The 20,265-nt window shown below is 50.8% G+C and overlaps 6 protein-coding genes across 6 annotated transcripts; 2 read left to right on the top strand and 4 right to left on the bottom strand.

Moving 5' to 3' along the window:
* Positions 1-835: 835 nt before the first annotated feature.
* On the bottom strand, positions 836-2,387 carry HO133_001950 (uncharacterized protein; the record flags this gene model as incomplete). The annotated part of the gene is made up of 3 exons (XM_037292878.1): positions 836-922; positions 980-1,213; positions 1,293-2,387. 3 exons carry the CDS (start codon positions 2,385-2,387, stop codon positions 836-838), a joined length of 1,416 nt encoding a protein of 471 aa, XP_037151417.1.
* Positions 2,388-3,248: 861 nt separating this feature from the next.
* Positions 3,249-4,798, bottom strand: HO133_001949 (uncharacterized protein; the record flags this gene model as incomplete). Its single annotated transcript, XM_037292877.1, has 2 exons — positions 3,249-4,334; positions 4,616-4,798. The coding sequence occupies 2 exons, from the start codon at positions 4,796-4,798 to the stop codon at positions 3,249-3,251; spliced, it is 1,269 nt and encodes a 422-aa protein (XP_037151416.1).
* Positions 4,799-8,683: 3,885 nt separating this feature from the next.
* On the top strand, positions 8,684-10,734 carry HO133_001948 (uncharacterized protein; the record flags this gene model as incomplete). The annotated part of the gene is made up of 6 exons (XM_037292876.1): positions 8,684-9,003; positions 9,054-9,152; positions 9,204-9,271; positions 9,330-9,676; positions 9,725-9,794; positions 9,845-10,734. The coding sequence occupies 6 exons, from the start codon at positions 8,684-8,686 to the stop codon at positions 10,732-10,734; spliced, it is 1,794 nt and encodes a 597-aa protein (XP_037151415.1).
* Positions 10,735-11,107: 373 nt separating this feature from the next.
* HO133_001947 (uncharacterized protein) lies at positions 11,108-11,755 on the bottom strand (the record flags this gene model as incomplete). Its single annotated transcript, XM_037292875.1, has 1 exon — positions 11,108-11,755. One exon carries the CDS (start codon positions 11,753-11,755, stop codon positions 11,108-11,110), a length of 648 nt encoding a protein of 215 aa, XP_037151414.1.
* A 1,533-nt stretch (positions 11,756-13,288) lies between these two features.
* HO133_001946 (uncharacterized protein) lies at positions 13,289-14,477 on the bottom strand (the record flags this gene model as incomplete). The annotated part of the gene is made up of 6 exons (XM_037292874.1): positions 13,289-13,368; positions 13,418-13,479; positions 13,529-13,680; positions 13,732-13,897; positions 13,961-14,124; positions 14,223-14,477. The coding sequence occupies 6 exons, from the start codon at positions 14,475-14,477 to the stop codon at positions 13,289-13,291; spliced, it is 879 nt and encodes a 292-aa protein (XP_037151413.1).
* Positions 14,478-15,821: 1,344 nt separating this feature from the next.
* Positions 15,822-18,600, top strand: HO133_001945 (uncharacterized protein; the record flags this gene model as incomplete). Its single annotated transcript, XM_037292873.1, has 6 exons — positions 15,822-16,136; positions 16,182-16,693; positions 16,771-17,440; positions 17,496-17,555; positions 17,608-18,115; positions 18,164-18,600. 6 exons carry the CDS (start codon positions 15,822-15,824, stop codon positions 18,598-18,600), a joined length of 2,502 nt encoding a protein of 833 aa, XP_037151412.1.
* Between the last annotated feature and the right edge of the window lie 1,665 nt (positions 18,601-20,265).

Below are 20,265 nucleotides of genomic sequence, written 5' to 3'. Positions count from 1 at the left end.
CACAACAATCCACCACCTTCTCCTCCACCCCACCTCCCAACTCCGCACCCACTCCCACCGCGTCCCCGGTGCTTCCGAACCCATACCCGCGACCACCCCACAGACAAGGCAACACCACAGCGCCTGCAGGCAACCGGAGCAGGCGAGGACGGTGCAGGCGATCGAGATGGCGGTCGAGGAAGCGAGGTTTCGGCGCTGGGGGGAGGAGTTGGGGTGGTCGGGGAGCCGGATGGGGATGGAGAGGGCGGAGTTTAGGGAGGGGTTGGTTGGGAGGGGTGGGTGGGTGGGGTGATGTATGTTGGTGATGATTGTGGTTGTGACAGGGATGTGGGGAGGGGGGGGGTGGTGGTGGTGGTTGAGGGGGTGTGAATAGTGCTGATCACGAGGATAAGGATTCTTGCATTCGCAGCGGTGGTAGAGCTTGTCGTTTTCTATGGTGACATGTATCTCGTCATTCCTAACAGACGTTTCTTTGCGTTCCTTTGAGACGCTTTTCGACAAGGTGATAATCGTGACTGGGCAGTTCAGCCCGACCCAGACTCTGGTTAATAAGACTCCAGACGATGCAATCAACATCATCCCCACAAGAGAACAAAGGGGACCCAGAAGCAGGACCCAAACTGTCAAATCTATTATGCGTTCTTGTCGGTGAAGCTCTTACCACCCTGTCCACGCTTAATGAAGACATGTCATGATTGCTATGCTTGCTCGTCATTAACACCTCCCATACCCTTTTCACGCCTGCTGAAGCCCAACCGAATGCGCAATGGGTACCGTTCGTCAAGGTACTGTCTGCCACCTCAATTCCGCCATAGTTTTCCGTGGCAGGTCAATCTTATCGCCGCGTCATCTCCAGCTGCTGCTTCGCAGCCGCAAGCTCTTGGTCCGACGGCAAGTTGACGATCATCAAGTAGAGCAGATTCTGAAAACATACATCAGCAAGACTGTGATAAATGTGAGAGACTACGAAGAGACATACGCTCTTCATCTTCCTTCCCTTTTTTCGTCCTTTGCCCTTCTTCCCTCGCTTTCCGCGTCTTCCGGATGGCTCACCGTTTTTCTCGCCTTTAGTGGATGGCTTGATCTTGCCTCCGGAGAACAGCGTGAGCCAGGAGCCTTGGAAGGCGGGATGGCTAGGGTCGGCGACTCTAGTTGCGAAATTCGGTCGTTGGTCTGCTGGGACTGCTAGGCTTGAGTTTGGATTTCGAGTTGCCTGCTGTAAGTTAGCTCATGAAAGAGGAGTGTTTGTCTCAAGTGACCTTCGACCGCAGAACGAAGAGACGATGACGTACATATTCCAATTGCGTTCGCTTGTCATAGTAGTTGGAGACAAATTTCGTGCTTCTCATGAACGCGTTCCTCTTCTCAATGTCACCTGACTGGGCGACATCATCCAGTGCGGGGAACACCAGTGGTGCAGCCTCCGGCATCTCGAGCTCCCCTTGAGTCTCACCTGAGGCCGTTTTTCTGAAGAAATCATTCTCGTGAGCGCCGCGGTTTACGATTAGGCTAGAGGCATCCATCTGTTGCACATCCAGGGTCGTGTTCGCGTTCGGGTTGTACTTCATGATCATCGCATAGAGACCTCGCGGCTTGTATATTCTCTCGTTCATGTCATCCAGGAAATTGTTTGTCCTTTGTGACTCCTGATGTTTAATACATGCGCCGACAGCTATTGAGACCACCACTGAAGTGATCATGGCTGCTCCATGTGGTACACAGCCAATTATGCCAGCTCCAACGTAGACGACGTTCAAAAGTGGGGACGCTTTTGACGCTTCTTGCTGGACCTTCAAAAATGAAAGGAAACCTTCCTGGGGAATGCCGAACTCGGCGAGATCAGGAGCGTAGGCTCGAATGAAGCCTCGACCACTAGCTCCGGGCCTTCTTTGGGGAATGATAACTGGACATCGCAATTGAGGGGTGCTTCGTGGTGGAGGGGGGAATTTGGATAAGACGATCGCTCCAAGAGATTCGATGGTAGCTGTTGCGTCAAGAGCATACTTCTTCTTTGGTTCTTGGCCACTTAGTGACGCGACTGGAGGCTCGTCCTCGCCAGCAGCTTCATCAAGTGCCCAGTCTCGTTCGTCGTCTTCATCTGAACTATCATCGTCATCCTCAGCCTGTCCATCGGCGATGCTCCTATCCCTGTGATCATCCACAGGAACTGCTTGGCCGCTGGCGATGAGGGCATTCGCTTTTTCGTCAGATACCTCGAAGACTGCCTGATTATAGCCAGGCGGCCCTTCGATGGGTATGTTGCGCGGTGTACTGGATAATTGGCCGTTTCCTTGACTGGATGGGGACCTCTGTAGCTGTTTTCGAGCAGCGATGGCTTCCGCGGCAAGCCCCACGCCAGAGCCGATAAGTTTAACAATCTTCCCCATCGCTAGCAGTTGCGTTGGAGAAGGAAGATGGCGTGTGAAGAGATTTTGGGTCAGTTGGGGCGTTCAGTGCAAGTGCAAAGCTTGAATACAATGATAAGCAGTCATAACAAGAGCTGATGTGTTGAAGAAGTTTCTAGGGGCTAAGGGATAATATCATAATAGAGGGAAGAGATGAGGACAGCATGCTTTATAGGTATCCATCTGTCCATCAACACGGACTTGACATTGTGTCTGACATGTGAGATGGGGGCGCTTACGCGTTCATGCATGTTTCAGCCTCGCTGCACAGCCTGTTGACAGGAGCTGAGGAGATAGATACTGAACCATTCACTGAGATTGGCTACAGCTGCTGACTAATCAACACTTTCTTGATTGGTTCGCACAGCATTCTCAACTGGGCTATTGCAGCGCCGATCAATGCTTGGCATTCTTGGCACACTCCATGGAGTAAACCATTCACGTCGAATGCCAAAATCCATGGCAGTTGGCGAAAGTCTTTTCACTTTCCTATCTGACCAATGATGAGACTCAAGGCACAGCATTTGCAGGACAATCTTGCAATTCCGTTGATTCGAACAACTTTAGACATTAAAATTTTTGTTTGCAGGTGCTCTTAATAGTGAGGTATCGTAGGCAGTGTTCAACGATCAATTGCCCACTGTTTTGACAAATAGCCCCTCCAGGCACAAGAAGTGAGCGCCAGAGGGGTACCCGCGGCTATTATGCGGACTCTCGCTATCACCAAGATGGTAATATGTTGGATCTGCAAAAAGACAGAAATTTGTCGCATGACACACATGATAAACTCCCCGCCGAAGGACCCTATGAATGCGACCATGCTGCCGAATGCAAGTACGGTGTTCATACTCCAGTATTCTTCTTATTCAATTTATCTGCAAGAACAATAGCTTGCTGTATCCCCATCGATCGACCAATCCTCTGGAGAGTCCCAATAGCCCACTTTTGGACAGGCTCGGTGGCGATGTCGACGGAGCCCGCGAGATAGATTGCCCATGGCAGGCCGTAACCCCCGAGAGAACGGATCATCGGAGGGTCAGCTGAGTTTGACTTCAACGAATGGAGGGGAGTGGCTACGCGACTATTGAAAGGTGACCAGGGGAAACTGTGGCCTGAGACCCCGCCAGATGTTGACTTCGTGGGCGAATAGCCCAAATGCTGAGGCACACTGGCGATGATGTTGGATTGCACTTGGTACAAGGTATTCGTCGATGCCTGATATTGTGCTCTATACTGCTCGTTGGTGGAAAATGGTGGCCTAGAGGAATGAAGCTTCAAGAGTGTGTCTCGTATGATTTCTTGCAACATCAATCTGATGGCCCGCATTCCATTCCATACCGAAGCCGACATGTAATCATGATACATATGGTAGTAACCGGCGAAGATGACACCAGGATCAGCATTCGTATAAACTGTCTCATACTCATAGACACATGAAGCATTGGCACAGATCGCAAGAGCAGCCTTATCGATTTCGAGCGCCCTTGCGAGTATCTCTTGTGGGTTAGAGATGAGTCCACACCTCACATGCCCTCGGAAATTAGTGAGCATCATCATGGTCTCGTAATAGCGCCATGCTGGGTCGCTAAGATCAGCATGCCTGGTAATTTGGGCATTCAACGCCAGGATATGTTCTGGCAATGCCATTCCTACTTCCAGGCAGCTGACCGTGAGACTGGCCGTCACTTGCATGAACATACGAACTCCTCCTATGCTAGCCAGTTGCTCCGGTCCTCGTACTTTGATGACGGCGGCGGCGCCATTGATATGATTTGTCCAAGCGCTCAGTGAGCGTTGGCGACCACTGGTCACGGTTTCGAAAACGCTTAGCAACATGATGGCTAGTAGGGTACTATCTTTCTTGACATCAACAGGAGATCCCAAAGCGGCATTGGTAAGTTTAATGGCAGACAGGTACCGCTTATGTGCCTTTTGAGAATATTGGAGTCAGCATAAGCCTCTCCTTTAAAACAGCACCTAAGGGCGCAACAAGATGGAAGAAGCCTTTTCGAGGCAGGAATGGAATAAATGAGACAGATTTAGGAAGTACAACGATCGGAAAGAAGCATAAAAGCTATGAGTAATGCAAGGTGAGTATTAAGATACGTCCAACTGAGCACGACGGGGGTGGAAGCCTTCTTCCCGTCTCAGATATGTGGAACCTTAGACTAAAGGACCGAATCTGAAGGAGCCACTCAGAATCAACGCACCTCTTGTACGAGTTCAGGAGCATGAGCGGCGCTTGCCAACGCAGCGAGTCCCACAGCTTTCATGCAATTCGAAAGATTATCGTCCATTCTGTAGCCTGCAGAATTGCCTGGACGCCTATCCATGTTGATGATATAATTAGTGACGAAGAAGCCAGTAGCCTTTTCGTCGATTGTGGGGGCCATCGAGTAATATGAGTTCGAGGGTGTTGGATTTGGACTATCATTCCGCCTTCCGAGGATGAGGGAGCTCTCTCTGTCGTGCTCCGGAAATGGTGATTGTGGTGGTGGTGGTGGTGGCGTGGAAGATTTGAAGCCCGGGGAAGCCGATCTACTCTTGGAGGCAGCCTTTGCCTTGGCCTTCCTAACAACTTCTGTACTCTCGTTCCGGAACATCAAGTCTGACTGGTTTCGATAGCCTGGACACTCGCGCCTGGCTTTTGCGCATCTGATACATCCGCCAGGACGCTGGTCACACCGGACCTTCTTCTCTCGGCAAGTCTGACATCCTTTTGAGGGTGGTCCGCAGTAAACCATACCGGCGGCCGGCGGCTGGCAGCTCGGCAAAAAAAAGGTAACAGTTGAAGGATACAGATCCTTAGGTTGCTGAATTCCGATTTCGAGGAGTGGACTTTTCGTTGGCGAGTGCTCGTCTCGGCCTCGTTGCATTTGTCCACGGCCGATCAATGTAATGTGACTTGAGACCAAGGAGTGTGGTAAATCCGAAGGAAGCCAAGATCCGAGAATGCCACGTTTCTGAAAGCTTGAGGGGGGTAATCAAGATCACCAGATCAATCGCTTTGTGATTGACCGATGGCGACAGGAGGTACCCTCGAAGTATGTTGAATGCGGAGAGTATACCCTCAAGACAGTGCACATGCCGGGTAGCAGGTATTGAGGCAGTGACTGCCCGGGGGGGTCAAGTCACCATCGGTCAAATGAAGTTGAGACGTCTGCAGGATTCTCTACATTGGCTAAAGTTTGTTTCAGCTTTTCTACAGCTCAAGCACATCTCGAGATTGCGGTACACAATTAAGTCGCACAGTAAAGCTCGTCCCGCTCAATTACAATTACAAACGTGCAGACTGAGAGTCAAAGTCTGAGGGTGGGCACAAAGGCGACGTGGCGCTAAACCCGCTGAGCACAAGCTCGGAACGCGGAGCCGGTTTTTAGCGGCAGCGCTTATTGACTTATTCGCCAAGACAAAAAGATCGCCCGCAATCTGTAGATCAACGAGTACTTGGGGCGTCGAGCAAAGGTCGCCTGCATCTGCCTCGTACAGATCCGCCTTTGCTAATTTTCGAGATGGCAGGTAGTGCCAACACTTTGCTTAAATTGCTCAGCTGTTGTGAGGAAAGAATGACTTCCTAGTACGTGAAATTGTCTCTGCAGAAGTGTCAGTCGATTCTCCTCGTTGGTGCTGCAAAAATCGCTTCAATCAGTGCCGGGTCTGAAGATGACAACCAACCTGAAACCATCATTGCGATGAAGGGACTTGGAGCCAATTTGCTTGTTCACCAGGATGAGTGCGTCGACGCTCTCAAAGATGGTGAGAACAGAATATCAAGCAAACTGATGATCACAGTCAAAATGAACAACATCGGTGCCGCTCGCGAATTGAGGAGTTCAATTTCGTGTGTTGCATCTTATTTGTTGGCCGTTGCCTGTAAAACCTGCCTCACATCTCAAGAGGCTAGTAGCAAACTGTACGACATGATGAATGTTGGAGGTATATTGCAAGCAGTCCCGGTCTCTCGCGAATAAATCGAGTAAGCTGGAGGAGCTGTTTCTGGCTATGGATATAGTATAGTGACCACGGTCTCTTTGATCGAGTTGCCTCAGAGGTCCGGACACATTTCACCCACTTCTTTAGCGAAATTCCTGGACTTTTCAATGCTGAAAAGGCCCTCCAAACAGAATCCAACCCGCTGAACACATTATTCCTTGATGTCAATTGCTGATGATGAAGTTTGGATGGCGCTTCTCCCGAACCGACCGAGGCTGCTGGTCAGGGTTTCTCAATCCTAAGCGCAATTCAGGCGGTGCAGAGCCCAGTGAGCCTTTTAGCATCCCGGACTACAGTACTAAGTGGATATCAGGAGAGCAAAATAGTTCACTGGAGGAATGTTTTGTACCTTCATTAAGAAGCATCTTGCGCCAATGTTTTGTGGCCATCTCGTCGTAGTTGATAGCAACTGGGTTTGAGTCTTTGATGTTGGCACCCGAAACGCTCGCGAGGCCTTCCTGGTCCAAGAGCGTAGGTGTTGCTGCCTCGATGGTGTAGTTGAAGGGGCTGAGTCGTGAACGAGAGGGCTGCTGAGGGACGCGAAAGCAGTCTTGTTTGTTGCGGTTTTGGAACAACATACGGCCAACACGTGCAATTTCACCAAAAGTTCTAATATTGATAAAGAATCAGACTTACCAATTGCAAGCAAATCTGTCATCGCTACAAGATTGGAAAGCATGCCACCTCTTAGGAGCACAGATTGAAATGTGAATGGCCGCGTGGCTGATGGACTAGCACATGGTTCACGCGCTTTCAAAGAAGACATCTTACCAAGGGCTCGACACTTGCGGTATGGACCTCTCCGAAGGTGAAGCCTTCAAGCGGGCAGTCAACACTGAGCTGTAAGACTCTTTGCGGCTTACCTTCTGGCCAAACGGCCGTCGTCATTTGCAACATCAAAGCTTGGGGCCTCAAAAACCCCTTTTCACTCTCCGGTAGATAGTAAGCACTCATAATTCCATATCGGAACTTTGAAGCTCATATTCGAATGCAAACTTGGGGTGACGGGCCCTGCCGAGACTCCCTGAGGCATCTTGTAGAAGGGATGAGGTTGAAAGGATTCGTGAGGGGAGACACTGAACAAGAAAATTTCGAATGGTTTCATCAAGGATGTCTGGGTCAGGGGACATGTTTCACAATGCAAGACATGTGGTCACAGCAAGATATGACGGCCATGTCAGAATAGTCAGAATATGATGACTGCATGTAACCTATAGAGTTGCTGGTACCAGTACCGATGGTAAAAACAGCAACCTTCGTTGCCGAGACAGCCCTTTTGGGATATGAATGAGATAGACATGGAAGCTATGAGCAGAATTTTGTAGATAATGTAAACACCGCGCAGTGGGATGAGGATCATAAAGGTCCCAAGAACCTTAAAACATCCGTGCACTTCCAGCATCCCTGTCAACCACGTTTTTGAGCTTCGGTTGGGGGGCGCTAGCATGCCTTGGCGGCATCTCTCCAGCTTTCCAGCTTCCCTTCGAAGATAGATGCCCCCGTTGTTGCATCCTGAAGGCTGCCGCGCCGGCCAGCTCCTCTCATTATCTTTCAATTGCTTATCTGTCCCTTCAACGACTCCTCCATCTACCATATACAGCCACTTGAGACCTGTATTTCGCACCTGCTGTCTCTAATTGGCAACCCCCCTTCTCGGCGAGCGAACCATCCCCTAAACTTTGGACGAGTAAGCCGAATTGTCGGATTTTGGAACATATCACTCGTTCGCCGTCTCGGTAAAATTCTATCTTGGACCGAATCAGCAATTGCGACTCTGGTGATCCAGCCTGCATCTCGACACAGGCGCCTTGGTTTCTGCGACCTTCCGAAGCCGGAGCCCAGGTACGGAGAACTACTCCCATCCGATGATAGCCAGTTGCACTCCTGCTGCAACATCTTGACTGACAACCATCATCCTTAGACACGTTCGGCGCCTAGGCTTCGACGCGCTTTCTTTTCAGCAAACCTCCCCAGCAAAACCGCGTTTTAGGTCTCATCGCTCGAAACATCTCCCCTCCTCCAATCTTACCAGCTGCCCCACTGCCGCTGGGTAGCAAACCTGTCTAATACTTTCCCACTACAACCAAGGATCGATGAAATACCAGTTTTGAGGGTTTCCAACATATCTAGCTACACTTCTTCCATACCGTCGTCAGTCTCATGTCACACGCCAAAAGGACTCCTCCAGGCCGGATGAATTGCGAAGGAGCAAGGATAGTATATAATCTTAATACCTCTCTTTTACAGGAAATCACATCCAATCGTCGCTGCATGCAGCGGATGTGATGGGCCGGAGTCCCTTTCCCAGCGATCCGCAGCAGAACGGTGGCCACAGAAACGCACTTATACTACCATCTTCTATAAAGCCGGTGGAGCCTGCCCATGAAGACCCAATGGACATGACGCCCACTGCATCTGCCGTAATGGGGCCGCCTGGGCACAGCAGCCCTGAAATGGATACTGCGGGACCCTTGAGCAACGGCAATCACGGGGAGGCTACACACATGCAGAATGGAACGAGTGGCAATGGAATGAGTGCTGCCGCAGCAACATCGTCTCAACAGCCGAAAGTGGTCCAGACTGCTTTCATACATAAATTATACAGGTATATAACCTAAGCCGTTACCGACGGTCTACCTGCTGACGCGGACATAGTATGCTGGAGGACACAACCATAGCGAACTTGATATCTTGGGCGCCTAATAACGAGAGCTTTGTCATGTCACCCTCTGCCGACTTCTCAAAAGTTCTTTCGTGAGTATCGAATTGCCACAAAACGGTACATCAAAGGCTGACAAGCTTGAGACAATACTTTAAGCATACCAACGTCTCATCATTTGTCCGGCAGCTCAATATGTACGGCTTTCACAAGGGTAGGTCTTCAAAGACAATGAACCAATGGCAGTGTCATTGCTGATAGGTTGCGCGCAGTGAGCGACGTATTTCACACAGGATCACCCGAATCTACGCTGTGGGAGTTCAAGCATGGCAATGGGAACTTCAAAAGAGGGGATCTCGCAGGTCTACGGGAGATAAAGAGGCGAGCATCGAGACACGCCTTGATCCATCGAGATTCCTTCTCGTCGCCCCACAAGGCAAGCGTTTCTCAGCCTGGGACGCCTGCTGAGCCCGTCGTGGATCCGGCGGAGCTTCGATTGCAAGGTCTTGAACATAGCATATTCGATTTGCATGCGAGGCTCTCGCGAACCGAGGAGAGCAATACCGCTCTTAGCGCCAAATGTCACGTCTTGAATGAAAGCCTGGTGAAGTGCCATCAGGTAAGTAGGTCATAACAGGAAGGAATTGACTATACTGAACCTTCGCAGTGGAGCCTTGACCTGTGTCATCTCATTACATCTATGATCCCAGATACAGACAATCCTGTCCGGCGTGACGGTAGGTCTCAATGGGTCTTCAAGCTCACTCCTCATACTGATCTGTCTCAGCAACTATCATGGAAAGGGACATCCTGAGGCAACTTGACATGGTACGCAGCTACGAAGACCCACACGAGTCATTACTCTCGGGCAGACAGCCCTACTTCTCAAACATGGCTCTCAACGCGGAGCCCTTGTCACCACGCCAAGTCGCCTCAGATGAGCGACGCCCCTCACTACACGCAGTTCCTCCTCGCCCACATGCGTTCAAAACCTACCAGCCCCAAGCTCCTCCTCCACATCCCTTGCCTGTGCCTGTGCCTGTGCCACAACGGCGATACGGTTCGATCGGAACCACAGGCGCGTTGCCCAATTACGTCCGACCCTTGCAGCCTCAAACACAGATACATCAACCATCCTCTCAGCATCCTCTCTCCATGGTCTCAGAACCTCCAGGTCCTAATATGGGACGTCGGCACACCTCCGCAGATATTAGGGTACCTGGGTGGCCGGGTCATGGCACCGATTCCCCTTTAGCATCAGGCCAATCATCCACACATTGGCCTTCATCGCCCACGCAAGTACCGATGACCAGCGACCAACATATACGAGATACGCTCGCATCCTATGAGCTGGGTGCACCTCGGAAATCCTTCAGCTCGCATCAAACCACACCACCATTGACAAGCAGTGATACGACCAACTCGACAGTCAGCATGGAAAGTCATTGGTCGAACTCTAACCCATTCGCCTCCAATCCCAACCCTTTCGCATCGAACCAAAATCCATTCGGTGGGTCGAAGTTCCAGCCCAGACATCAGTTGGACTCGGCACCCCAGACGAGAAGAAGCAGTATGGCGAGCAATGTGCATAGTTTACTAAACCCAGCAGAAACCGCGGAGAGGGACGAGGATGAGGGAATGGGACTGGACGATCGGAAGAGGAAGAGGATGCAGTAGTTGTTGATTTCTGTATATATGTTACGTGGTTGAGCTTTTTATGACGGCTGGAGGTTCTGGATGAACATGGGTAGGATTCGATTCTGGATGATGGATATCCATAATACGTTAGGGGATGAAGGCTTATATGTGAAGATGAGGATATCTACCATTGTTTAGAGCAGATTTGGTGGTGAGGCTTGATGAGGACGTACTTACGCAGCGTTGGAAATCTAGAATATGACATGATTGAGCCCTTGTCTGTGACTCGTAGTCGAGTCGCCCGTCGTTGCCCTTATTGACGGTAGCAAGGTCCTCAAGAAGAACAGCTTGAGCTAAGACGCTGAAGCATGAGCTTTCCTTCTATTCCCAAGCTCCAGCTGGCGCCAGCATCCTAGTTCTCCATAGCCCTATCTTTCTTCCGACTCTTCTTCCGCCTCCTCAGCGATCGATCCGCCAGCACCTCATCTAGGTAATTACTCCCTCTCTTCGGCACCTTTTTAGCCCTCACATTCGACCCGTGCACCGCCAGCTCCTCCGTCTCATCGTCGACACGACCAGATTCCTCCTCCTCCTCCTTGAGACGATGCTTCCTTGCGCCGAGCTTCGACTTCCCCAACGACGAGCGCCCCCCTTCGTCCCCACTGTCCCAATCATGCTCCTCGCGCCTCGCTGGCGCAGCAGGACGTGGTTGGTTTGCCATGCCCACGGCACCCGGCCCATGCGCCCTCTTGCCTCGTGCCAGCTTCTTGATATGATCCTTCCCGAGCAACTGTTTCCGCAGCCTATCGTTCCCGGACATCCCCCCTCTCTCCACCACCCCGTCCTCCCGCATCGTGGCGCCGAAACCCGTGAGTTCGGGCAGGGCGGTGCCACTCTCCAGCTCGTCGCTCTTCGTTTCCTCTCCTGGGTTTGTCGTGTTGACGGACCCGTTTGCCGCGCGGGGGGGGTTCCATGATGCGATGGACCGGATTTTTTGGGCGACGGTGACGTTGACGCGGTTGTAGATTATGTCGCTTTCGGGGGGGGAGATGGGAGCCATTGAGGCGCTGGAGATGTTTGGTATCGTGGGGGAGGTGGGGGAAGGGGAGATGCAGCGGTCTCGGCAGATCCTGCCAAGAAGAAGACACGAGATCTACTGTACACGCCGCCGCCTTAACGAAGGTGATGCTGGGTAGCTCACCACTAGGGCGCGACACCCTTTCAGACTTCAGATTTGTTTTGTAATCTACATTCAACGACCGCATTCAGCTTCAGCGCCTCGAAAGATTCTTGACTATTACGATTTCCCTTTATCTCTGGCTTCTGTCTTCCCCGCAATCACATAGACTCGAAAACTCGCCGTCATCGCCCCCTCTTTTTCCGATTATTCTTCTCTCATTCTCCCCTTCCTGCGTCTTTACGTTCCGAACTCAGGTATGCCCCAATATGGTATGGGCAGGTCTTCGAGAGAAGAGTTCCTCAGATCTCCTCAGGCGTTCGGGGAATCGTACTAGTACCAAGCGTGTATGCCTCCGACCACCCCAATGAGACGGAAATGAAGGTTGCAGCCCCGGTCTCGAGCTGGGGGAGGACTGCCGGGACAAAGGTCCAAAGGAGAACTTGGCAAGGGAGAGCGAGGACAGTTCGTGGGCTCCGAGAAGCTTGGCAGGCTTGAACATACGCCAGAGCTCCGCAACGAGACCAAGCTCGTGCTCAAGACGCCGAGCAAGTTCCATCTGGCTGATCTACCTCAAGTCCACGTCCATTACTTGCGGATGTTCCCGCGGGGAAAGATGCTTAGTCTCAGTCTCGACCAGACTGTAGAGACGACAGAGAACACGGAGATCCCCTTGTCCCGACCACTTGTGGTGGAGTCTCCCGTTGGTGGCGAAAGGTGGAATGGTTTGCCAAGCCAAGTTTCCAGCACGCCTGTAGAGCAACTGGACAGCGAGCTTGATGAAGCTGCGCTGATTAATGAACAGACTGTACGGATTGAATATCACAAGGATGAAAGCATTCAATCTCGTTCCTACGCATGTGATCTCGTGAAAGAAAAAGATTTACCCTTTAACCCATGACATGAAGAATGCTTGGTTATCAAACCTGAGTTGGGCGAGTTGAAGTGCGGGCATACCTTGAATTTCGCATCGATACAAGGTGCAACCTTCGTCACACACTCTACTGTATCTTGTCTCGCTCCTGACCCTGGCGTCGGATTCTGGAGGACATTCTTTTCACGTTGCCTGAGGTCCCTACAGGCATCTTGTGGAAGCCTACGCCTGACGCGGTCTTGCTGGGAAAGTGACCAACTCCTACTATAGCAACACCTTGATAAGAAACTAATCTCTTGATTCGTCCAGAGCTCTGCTATCGACAATGAACAACAAGACCTCACTCAAGGCATGAGACTAGGAAAAAACTTCCGATTAGGTATCAAGCTCGAGACATTAAGCCGGGAAAGGAGAGATTGTCGCCTCCTGTCAATGCTGGCTAAAGTTGCGAATACACTCGGCCTGCTCCCACTCCAGCCCGCACCTTCTTGAAGACCTCACTTGGCAATACAGCCTCACGCTCAGGTTCATCTACTACCAACTTAGACCCAATCTGGATCTGCGTCAGAGACCCAAGTAATCCACCCTTGTTGAGTGCCTGGGGATGGCTGAAACGTGCCGTCTAAGAGTAACGGTTAGTGGACCTCCATGAAGCGATGGACAAAACGTACCTGCTTCTGGTGTCTGTCGACAATATCTCTGCTGTTCCATCAAGGTGCTAAGGGCTGCAACCCTGCAGAAATGTCAACACGGGGTTTGTCTTCTAGATGGGGTTGCCCTACGCGGCAGGGACGACAAGATCCGAGCCTAGATTCTTGCGCCAAGCCTTCCAACCATCCGTATCTGGGGTCTTGATGACTTCCACTATTTTCTGAAAAAAGGGGACCCGGGTTACTCCGCCATTGTTCAAGTTGCTCGGGCGGGTCTGTAGCAACTGCGTTTCACAGATTAGCCGACACTCGAAAAGTGAGATAGGAGCACTTACCGCGCGCTCATACTCATAATACGGGTCCTTTGCCACAGCAAGATCGACGACTGTCTTCGCCTTCGAGGAACTCAGCCAACCTTTAGGGTCATCCCAAAGTCGTTGACACTTTCTGACAGGGGTTGTTGGTGCGAGCTTCCAATCGAACGCTTCTTGTAGTAGGAATCTAGTACGTCTTTAGGGCATTTCGATAACAAGAGTATAGGCGAACATAGGAGAAGCATCCTACCCAGGGCATAAACGAACAATGGAAGGCATGTTCAGCGCAACGGGCGGTAGAGTCACGTATGTTTTCAAAGTCCCCTGGTCGAAACAACCTCTAACGATGTCTGGATCCTGAACCAAACTGACCTCCAAAGACTCGTTGTCGATGTATGTATTTTTCTTTTCCATCTGGAGTATGCCATAACTGGAGCAGTGCACGATCTGACTTATTGAGCCCGAAGTCAGTGCAAAGTCGATTTGTAGAGCAAGCCTTGAAGCAAACTCACCGTGTCAGTATTACTCAAGCCAGCTACATATCCTCCTGTATTTAGAACGCTTGAAATGCTTGCTGCGACGTCCCGAGTGGATCCGGCAGCGGTATAAAAATTGAGGAGGGGGTTAAAAAGGAGGGAAGCCGTCCTTCGCAGCCCCTCGTTTCCATGTGCAGGATTATTGACTGACGAGAGCACAATCATTTCCTGCCACTGAGCAACAAGTCTGGCCCTAGTTTTCCCGATCTTGAACTGAACAATGTCAGACATGGTGAAGGAATGACCGTTGGCAAGTGTTCCTGCAACATAGTCACAGTCGCGATGAATAATCAAGGCGCACTCCGATAGGCGGAGCACCAAGAAAAGACTTAGTGTACAATACAGCAACATCATCATATCGAGTGTCGACGCTCACGAGGATAAAGCTGTAGAAGGAGAAGGAGTTGGAGGATGTGGAGGGAGAAGAGATAGATTTGCTTTTGATTGAAGTCATGGTGAGGATCAGCCTGCTTCCTTTATGAACTTGATTGAAAGCGCACTCTCGGATTGAACGTCTGAAATTGACGCAGGAGATTTTACGCCGTCGCCCGTAATGCTGGTGGATGCCGACACGAGGCCCAACACGAGGCAAAATACAAAGTACCAAGGTTGGCCCGAGTATACGATTGTTTTTCGCTGGGTTGGTGTACGGTCGGGCCAATCAATGGGGGGGGGCCTATGCGCGACACATACCCCTCAATTTCGCGAGCGCGTGAGGTAAAATTGCGGCTTGTTTTGAAACACGCGCAGTAAAGTACTTTACAACAGTATGTTGCTTTGATTCGTTCATTCGTACCTAATCCGTACTTTAATCCATCCAACAAGCACCAGAAAACGTTATAATTGTTGGCGCCAAGAAACTCGCACGAATTTCCTATATCTAAGATATTTACTCTTATCTACTGTACAGTTGACCCCTAAATTTCTCATCCTCGGTCTTGACTTCCCATTGATTATCAGCTAAGGCTTGATGAAGTAAAGTAATATAATTATCAATATTCAATCTGCAACGCTTTTAAAGGATCTTAAATATAGGATTATGTTTAATTATCTACAGATAGATAAAGCATAGTATCTTTAATGTAAGGTAGAAATCCTGTTGTTAGACTTCCAAGGTTCGTGGCGGTATGCTAATACTACAGCGTAAGGCACTTATGGCTGAGCGGTCCTTTGCCCCCAGCGTCCCTCTAAACCTAGTATGACACGGCCTCTTTCTCCCCTGTTCCCCTCTAACATGAAGCAACAACAATGCTGCCCAGCTTTGCGAGTGGAAATGAGTGGCCGCGGGGAAGAATACGATGGAAAACTCAGATGATGTTCGTATTCCCAAGGCAGAGCCTGGTATTCATCACGAACTTCATTTGCAATCTCCTCGAGCCTTGTTTCAGGCTCTTTCCAGTATGAATATTATCTTTCCATGGAGCTTTTTGGGTCCATCTGTTCAGCACGCAGACATTATTACTGCAATTCCTGCTCCGTCTCGGTACACCCGTTGCCTCCTCCCATATCCTCTTCTCCTACCACTTACCACTTCTCGTTACAGAGTTCTCGCAGTTGCTTCTGCCATTCACCATAATGCGTTGCACGAGTTACCTCGTGCTTTCCTGCTATGCCTTGGCATTCTCCCCCGCCTTGGCATTGCCACAAGCCACGCCATTGCCACAAGCCACGCCATTGCCACAAGCCACGCCATTGCCACAAGCCACGCCATTGCCGCAGAAAAGAGGCATTGGGAACTCAACCGTTCGGGCCAATACCCTCGCGAATGCCACTGCCCATGGCCTCGGAAATAGTACTACGAGTGAGAGTAAATTCGGGATCAAAGCGGAAGCTGGAGGGGGAACTATCACTATGGATCTGGGACCGCTCTCAGTTTTCACGCAGACAACAGTAAGCAAGCAAAGCCTGGTATCGCCTCCGTCTAACCGGCAATAGACTGGCCTAGCGACCCCTACTGGTATTGGCTATTTCATCTATCCAACCGATTATAATCAGCTTTCAGCAATACCACCAGATGGGATTCGCGTCGTCTTCGGTGAATTAACGCAACAACATCTGTTGGCAAAGTTCCAGGATGTATGCAACCCGAGCAATCCCAGTGATCCGGCATGTATCGAAAGTCTCGCAGAAATTCTCGATCAAGAAGCGCCTGATCTAAAAAAACGCTTCCTGCCTGCAATACCTGTAATTGCAGTAATACTTGCTTCCGAAGCTTTGGTGTCAGCCGTACTCGCAGAGTTGTTCCTCGATTCAGGACCGAATCCCATGCCCGTAGGCCAGGTACACTACGTATCAACTGTGCTGGCCAGCGTGGCAGCCGTATCATCGGCGATCGGCGCATCCGTTATCTTAGTAGAAACCGCCACGGATGACAAACACGCCATAATCATCAGCACGACCGAGCTAACCTCATTCAACCCGTCCCCTACAGCCTCCGCTTCTTCTGCGTATGTAACCTTAACGTCGAGAGAGACAGATCCTCCTCCAATGTGTGTAATGATAACACAGCTGACTGGGTGGCTAGCGGGACTGCGTTACTGACCTCCGACTCCTCCAATCATTTCGTGCTCCAGATTCAAAGCACAGACATGCCGGCTCTTCAGAGTGCCGAGACCGCGACCGCCACGGCAAGCTCGGCACCCGCTTGCACCACCGGTACATCACCGTTGATTGAGAGAGACGATACTGATGTGTACAACGAGACTTTGTGTCTGGCCAATGAGCTTATGTACAACGCTGATGGTCTCATGAACCCAAATGGCCTTATAAGTACTTTCCGGACGCAGATTGTAGAAATCGCCGGCCAGTTGGAGCCAGACTTCAACCCCATTTTCCAAGACCTGAGAGTGGCAGGAGCGTTCGCATTGTTCCTGGCCGCGAGCGACACACTCCTTCCCATACTGTTCCCTGGTCTACATCAAGCAGGATGGCTCGTGGCCGCGTTCATTGCTTTCGGTCTCACCATGCTACCATTTGCTTCAAACACCCAAGGTAAGCTTCGAACAGAGAGCGGTATTACTCAAATCGTTCTCCAAGTCACCAAGGGGAAATTCAAATCTCAGCCGATCTGCCCCCCCAGCGAACAGCCTTACGACTGCGCATCTGTTCTGTGCGCTGGCAACGCCCACAATATCTGCACCGGTCCCTGGTTGGATACCTGTCCGTGTGTCACATGCCCATCCGGACAGGATATGGTGAAGTCTTACCATCCTCTTTGCTCGCAGAAAATCCATGCTGACTGCATACTAGCCATCTTGCTATGATTGTAACAGTGCTAACCCTTATACCGGCAAGTGCGCAACGGTAAATGTGAGTACGATACCTCGCAATAAGGGGGCAATGAGATAACGTTTGAGAACAGCCGGGCTGCTCCTGCTACGTTGACACGACGCAGAATTCCAATTTCCAGGATCTTGCCTTCAACCTGCACGCTCTTCAGATATGGAATTCACTCCCATCGTGGTCGTCCAGCCCATCGTTCCCTTATATGTTAGGGGTGACGTGTAGACCTGATAACTCCTGGTACTCAACTTGCCAATATCCGAACACACATACCGGCTCCGCATTTGGAGCAAATCTGGATTTCGAGAGGTGTCTGACAAGCTTTTCAACCCCAGGCAATCCGCATGCCATTAATCCCAAACAACTCCCGAATCCGACTATGCCCACGGATCTGATGATGGGACCAGGGTCATTGAACGTGACCATGATATGTCCGACTAATAAAAACACGGTGGATTTCGTTATCAATGTCGCCTACGCGCCTGGCTGCATCTCACGGGCCTATAGCGGCAAAAGTAACATCTCGGATCCAGTTGGTGATGGTTCGATTAACGGCTTGGATGTACTGAGAGGAAATTATTACGGCTGTGAGTTATCAAAGGTCCCTTACCCGTCTTAAGCTAACCACTTAGCAGGCCTGAACATGATCGCGTCGTACGACCCCAATGCAAAAGCGATTGACATGGTCCCCGGAAGCGCAGGCCAGGGATACAAAGTCTCGAGCCTTCCCGCCCCCGGAAATCTTTACCCTGGCGCCAGCAACTCAGGAGTAGGAGGTTGGAATCAAATCGGATGCCTCATCTATGACGTGATCCCCAGCAAGAACAGACCTTCGATCTCCGTGAATGCTGGCTCGAGCGATGTCTCGTTCGTAGCAGCAAATTGGGACCAATACAAGACAGATTGGCCGACGCTTGCCAATACCTACTACGAGAACGGTGACTATTACTGCCCACAACGCTACCCACAGTTTCACTGGGGAACTCCTCCTCCTGCCTGCAAGGCATTCCCCTGCTCTCTTGGCAATTCCAAGTATGATTCGAATTCTGTTCAGTGTCTCATACAGACTTAGCTTTATCTCGTCAGCCAGCCCACTGGGAGCAAGGTCAAGGCGGCGCTGCGGTAGGATTGGGAAGTTTTATAGATATCAAGCCAAACTAGAGTGTTTTTGCAATAAAATATCCTTACAACCATGGTAATAGTCCAAATGAGTGGCCGCACTATTTGATCTCTATATACAATTCGTACGAATAATCAGACAGGACGGCGGCAAGACCCTTGAAATCGGCAATCGGCGGGATGTGAGATGGTCATGTATCCCAGACCGGCATGGCAGATCGAAGAGCGACTTCTAGATCCCGAGTTATGAGCAAGGAGCGTCGAGGAGGGAGAGGTAGTTGCAGCCTGACGCCTAAGTCAGGAAGACCCCGTGGACATACGTCCGGTGTGCGCCGTGGGCCGTATGAAACAAAGGCAACGGCCAGTAATGGGGGTAGGCATGCGCTGCTGCTCTGCAAAGCCCTGGCATACTGCCAAATCCAGTCCGGCTTCCCGCCAACACGTAACCAGGTTTCAGAATGGTGGTTCCACTCCAACGAACGGTCTTGTTTTCTCTGCTCTCGATGTGCAGACCCCCTTTTCCCTCAACCATGTATGTAAAGACCTTGTCCCTGTCCCGTCTGAAACATCGCTTCCGGCAACCCGAACCGAAGCTCGAATATCCTTACGGACTGTTTTCTCCCTCGGCCCGTGAGGCTTTATCCCGTATGCCAGAGAACAGCCCGGAAAATGCGCATCATGCCCCAAGATAAACCTATGTTGAGCTGGCGTCATCTGGAATACTTGCGGGTGTGCACTTGAGCGCGCATCGGCTGGAAAAGGCTCAAGCTAATCTTCAAGGCGTCTTCGATGGCCCGTTTTGTTTTTCCCAACCTGGGGGGGCTTTGCGGCAAAGACCACCAGTTGATTGTTGTGCCAAAGGAGCCGAGTACACGGCAGAAGCTGGGTTATATTTCGGTTGCCATGCTCCATACGTCCTCCAGCGATTTCCCAGCACAACCTCTCGGTACGATATAGATAAGGAGCGGCTATAGGCAAGATGAAGGCTTTTTCACTCATTGCCTTCCCGCCAAAGGGGCACCATTGCTAATGCAAGCTCTTTACAAGGTCATCTTAAGAGGTTCTATTTCTCGCCTGCAATAACAAAGACAATGACATCCATCGATTCGTTCTACTCCTGGAGTACTAGCAGTGAGACCCACGGCCTTTACGACTGAAAATCCGAGGACACTGGAATCACCATATGCGCCACCACGACTGATCCGCCTCAAGCCCAGCAGGCTTGCATTGCAACCTCCAAACCCACCATCGAACACGGAGACCAACCAGCTGGTTAAAACGGCTCTCGACCACCCGATGTCAGCGACTGGACCGCATAAACGAGTAAGTGAGTTGAAGGAAAAGATGAAAATGAGGGACTGAAGGCATATCGGCAGCCAAATCATGAACCAATCCCACAATCGGAGTGGAAAGAAGTATCGAGCATTCAAACAACCTCGGTTCGAACCCCGTGAGTCTCCTCCTTTCCCGAGATTCTAGAGACTTTGCCAACTTTCTCTCCCACCGCTTCTCCAAGGCCTTTGTGCTGAGCCTTGACTTTCTCAACTTTCGTATTCAACAGGGTTTGGTCTTCCACCGTGACATAGACTAGCGCCTTTGCCGAAGAGCAACTCCATTT

This window comes from Letharia lupina (assembly GCF_014066315.1).
Source record: "Letharia lupina isolate WasteWater1 chromosome Unknown contig_13, whole genome shotgun sequence".
NCBI classification, from domain to species: Eukaryota; Fungi; Ascomycota; class Lecanoromycetes; order Lecanorales; family Parmeliaceae; genus Letharia; species Letharia lupina.
The sequence above is the reverse complement of the archived record's forward strand: the minus strand, read 5'-3'. Positions and strand labels throughout refer to the sequence as shown.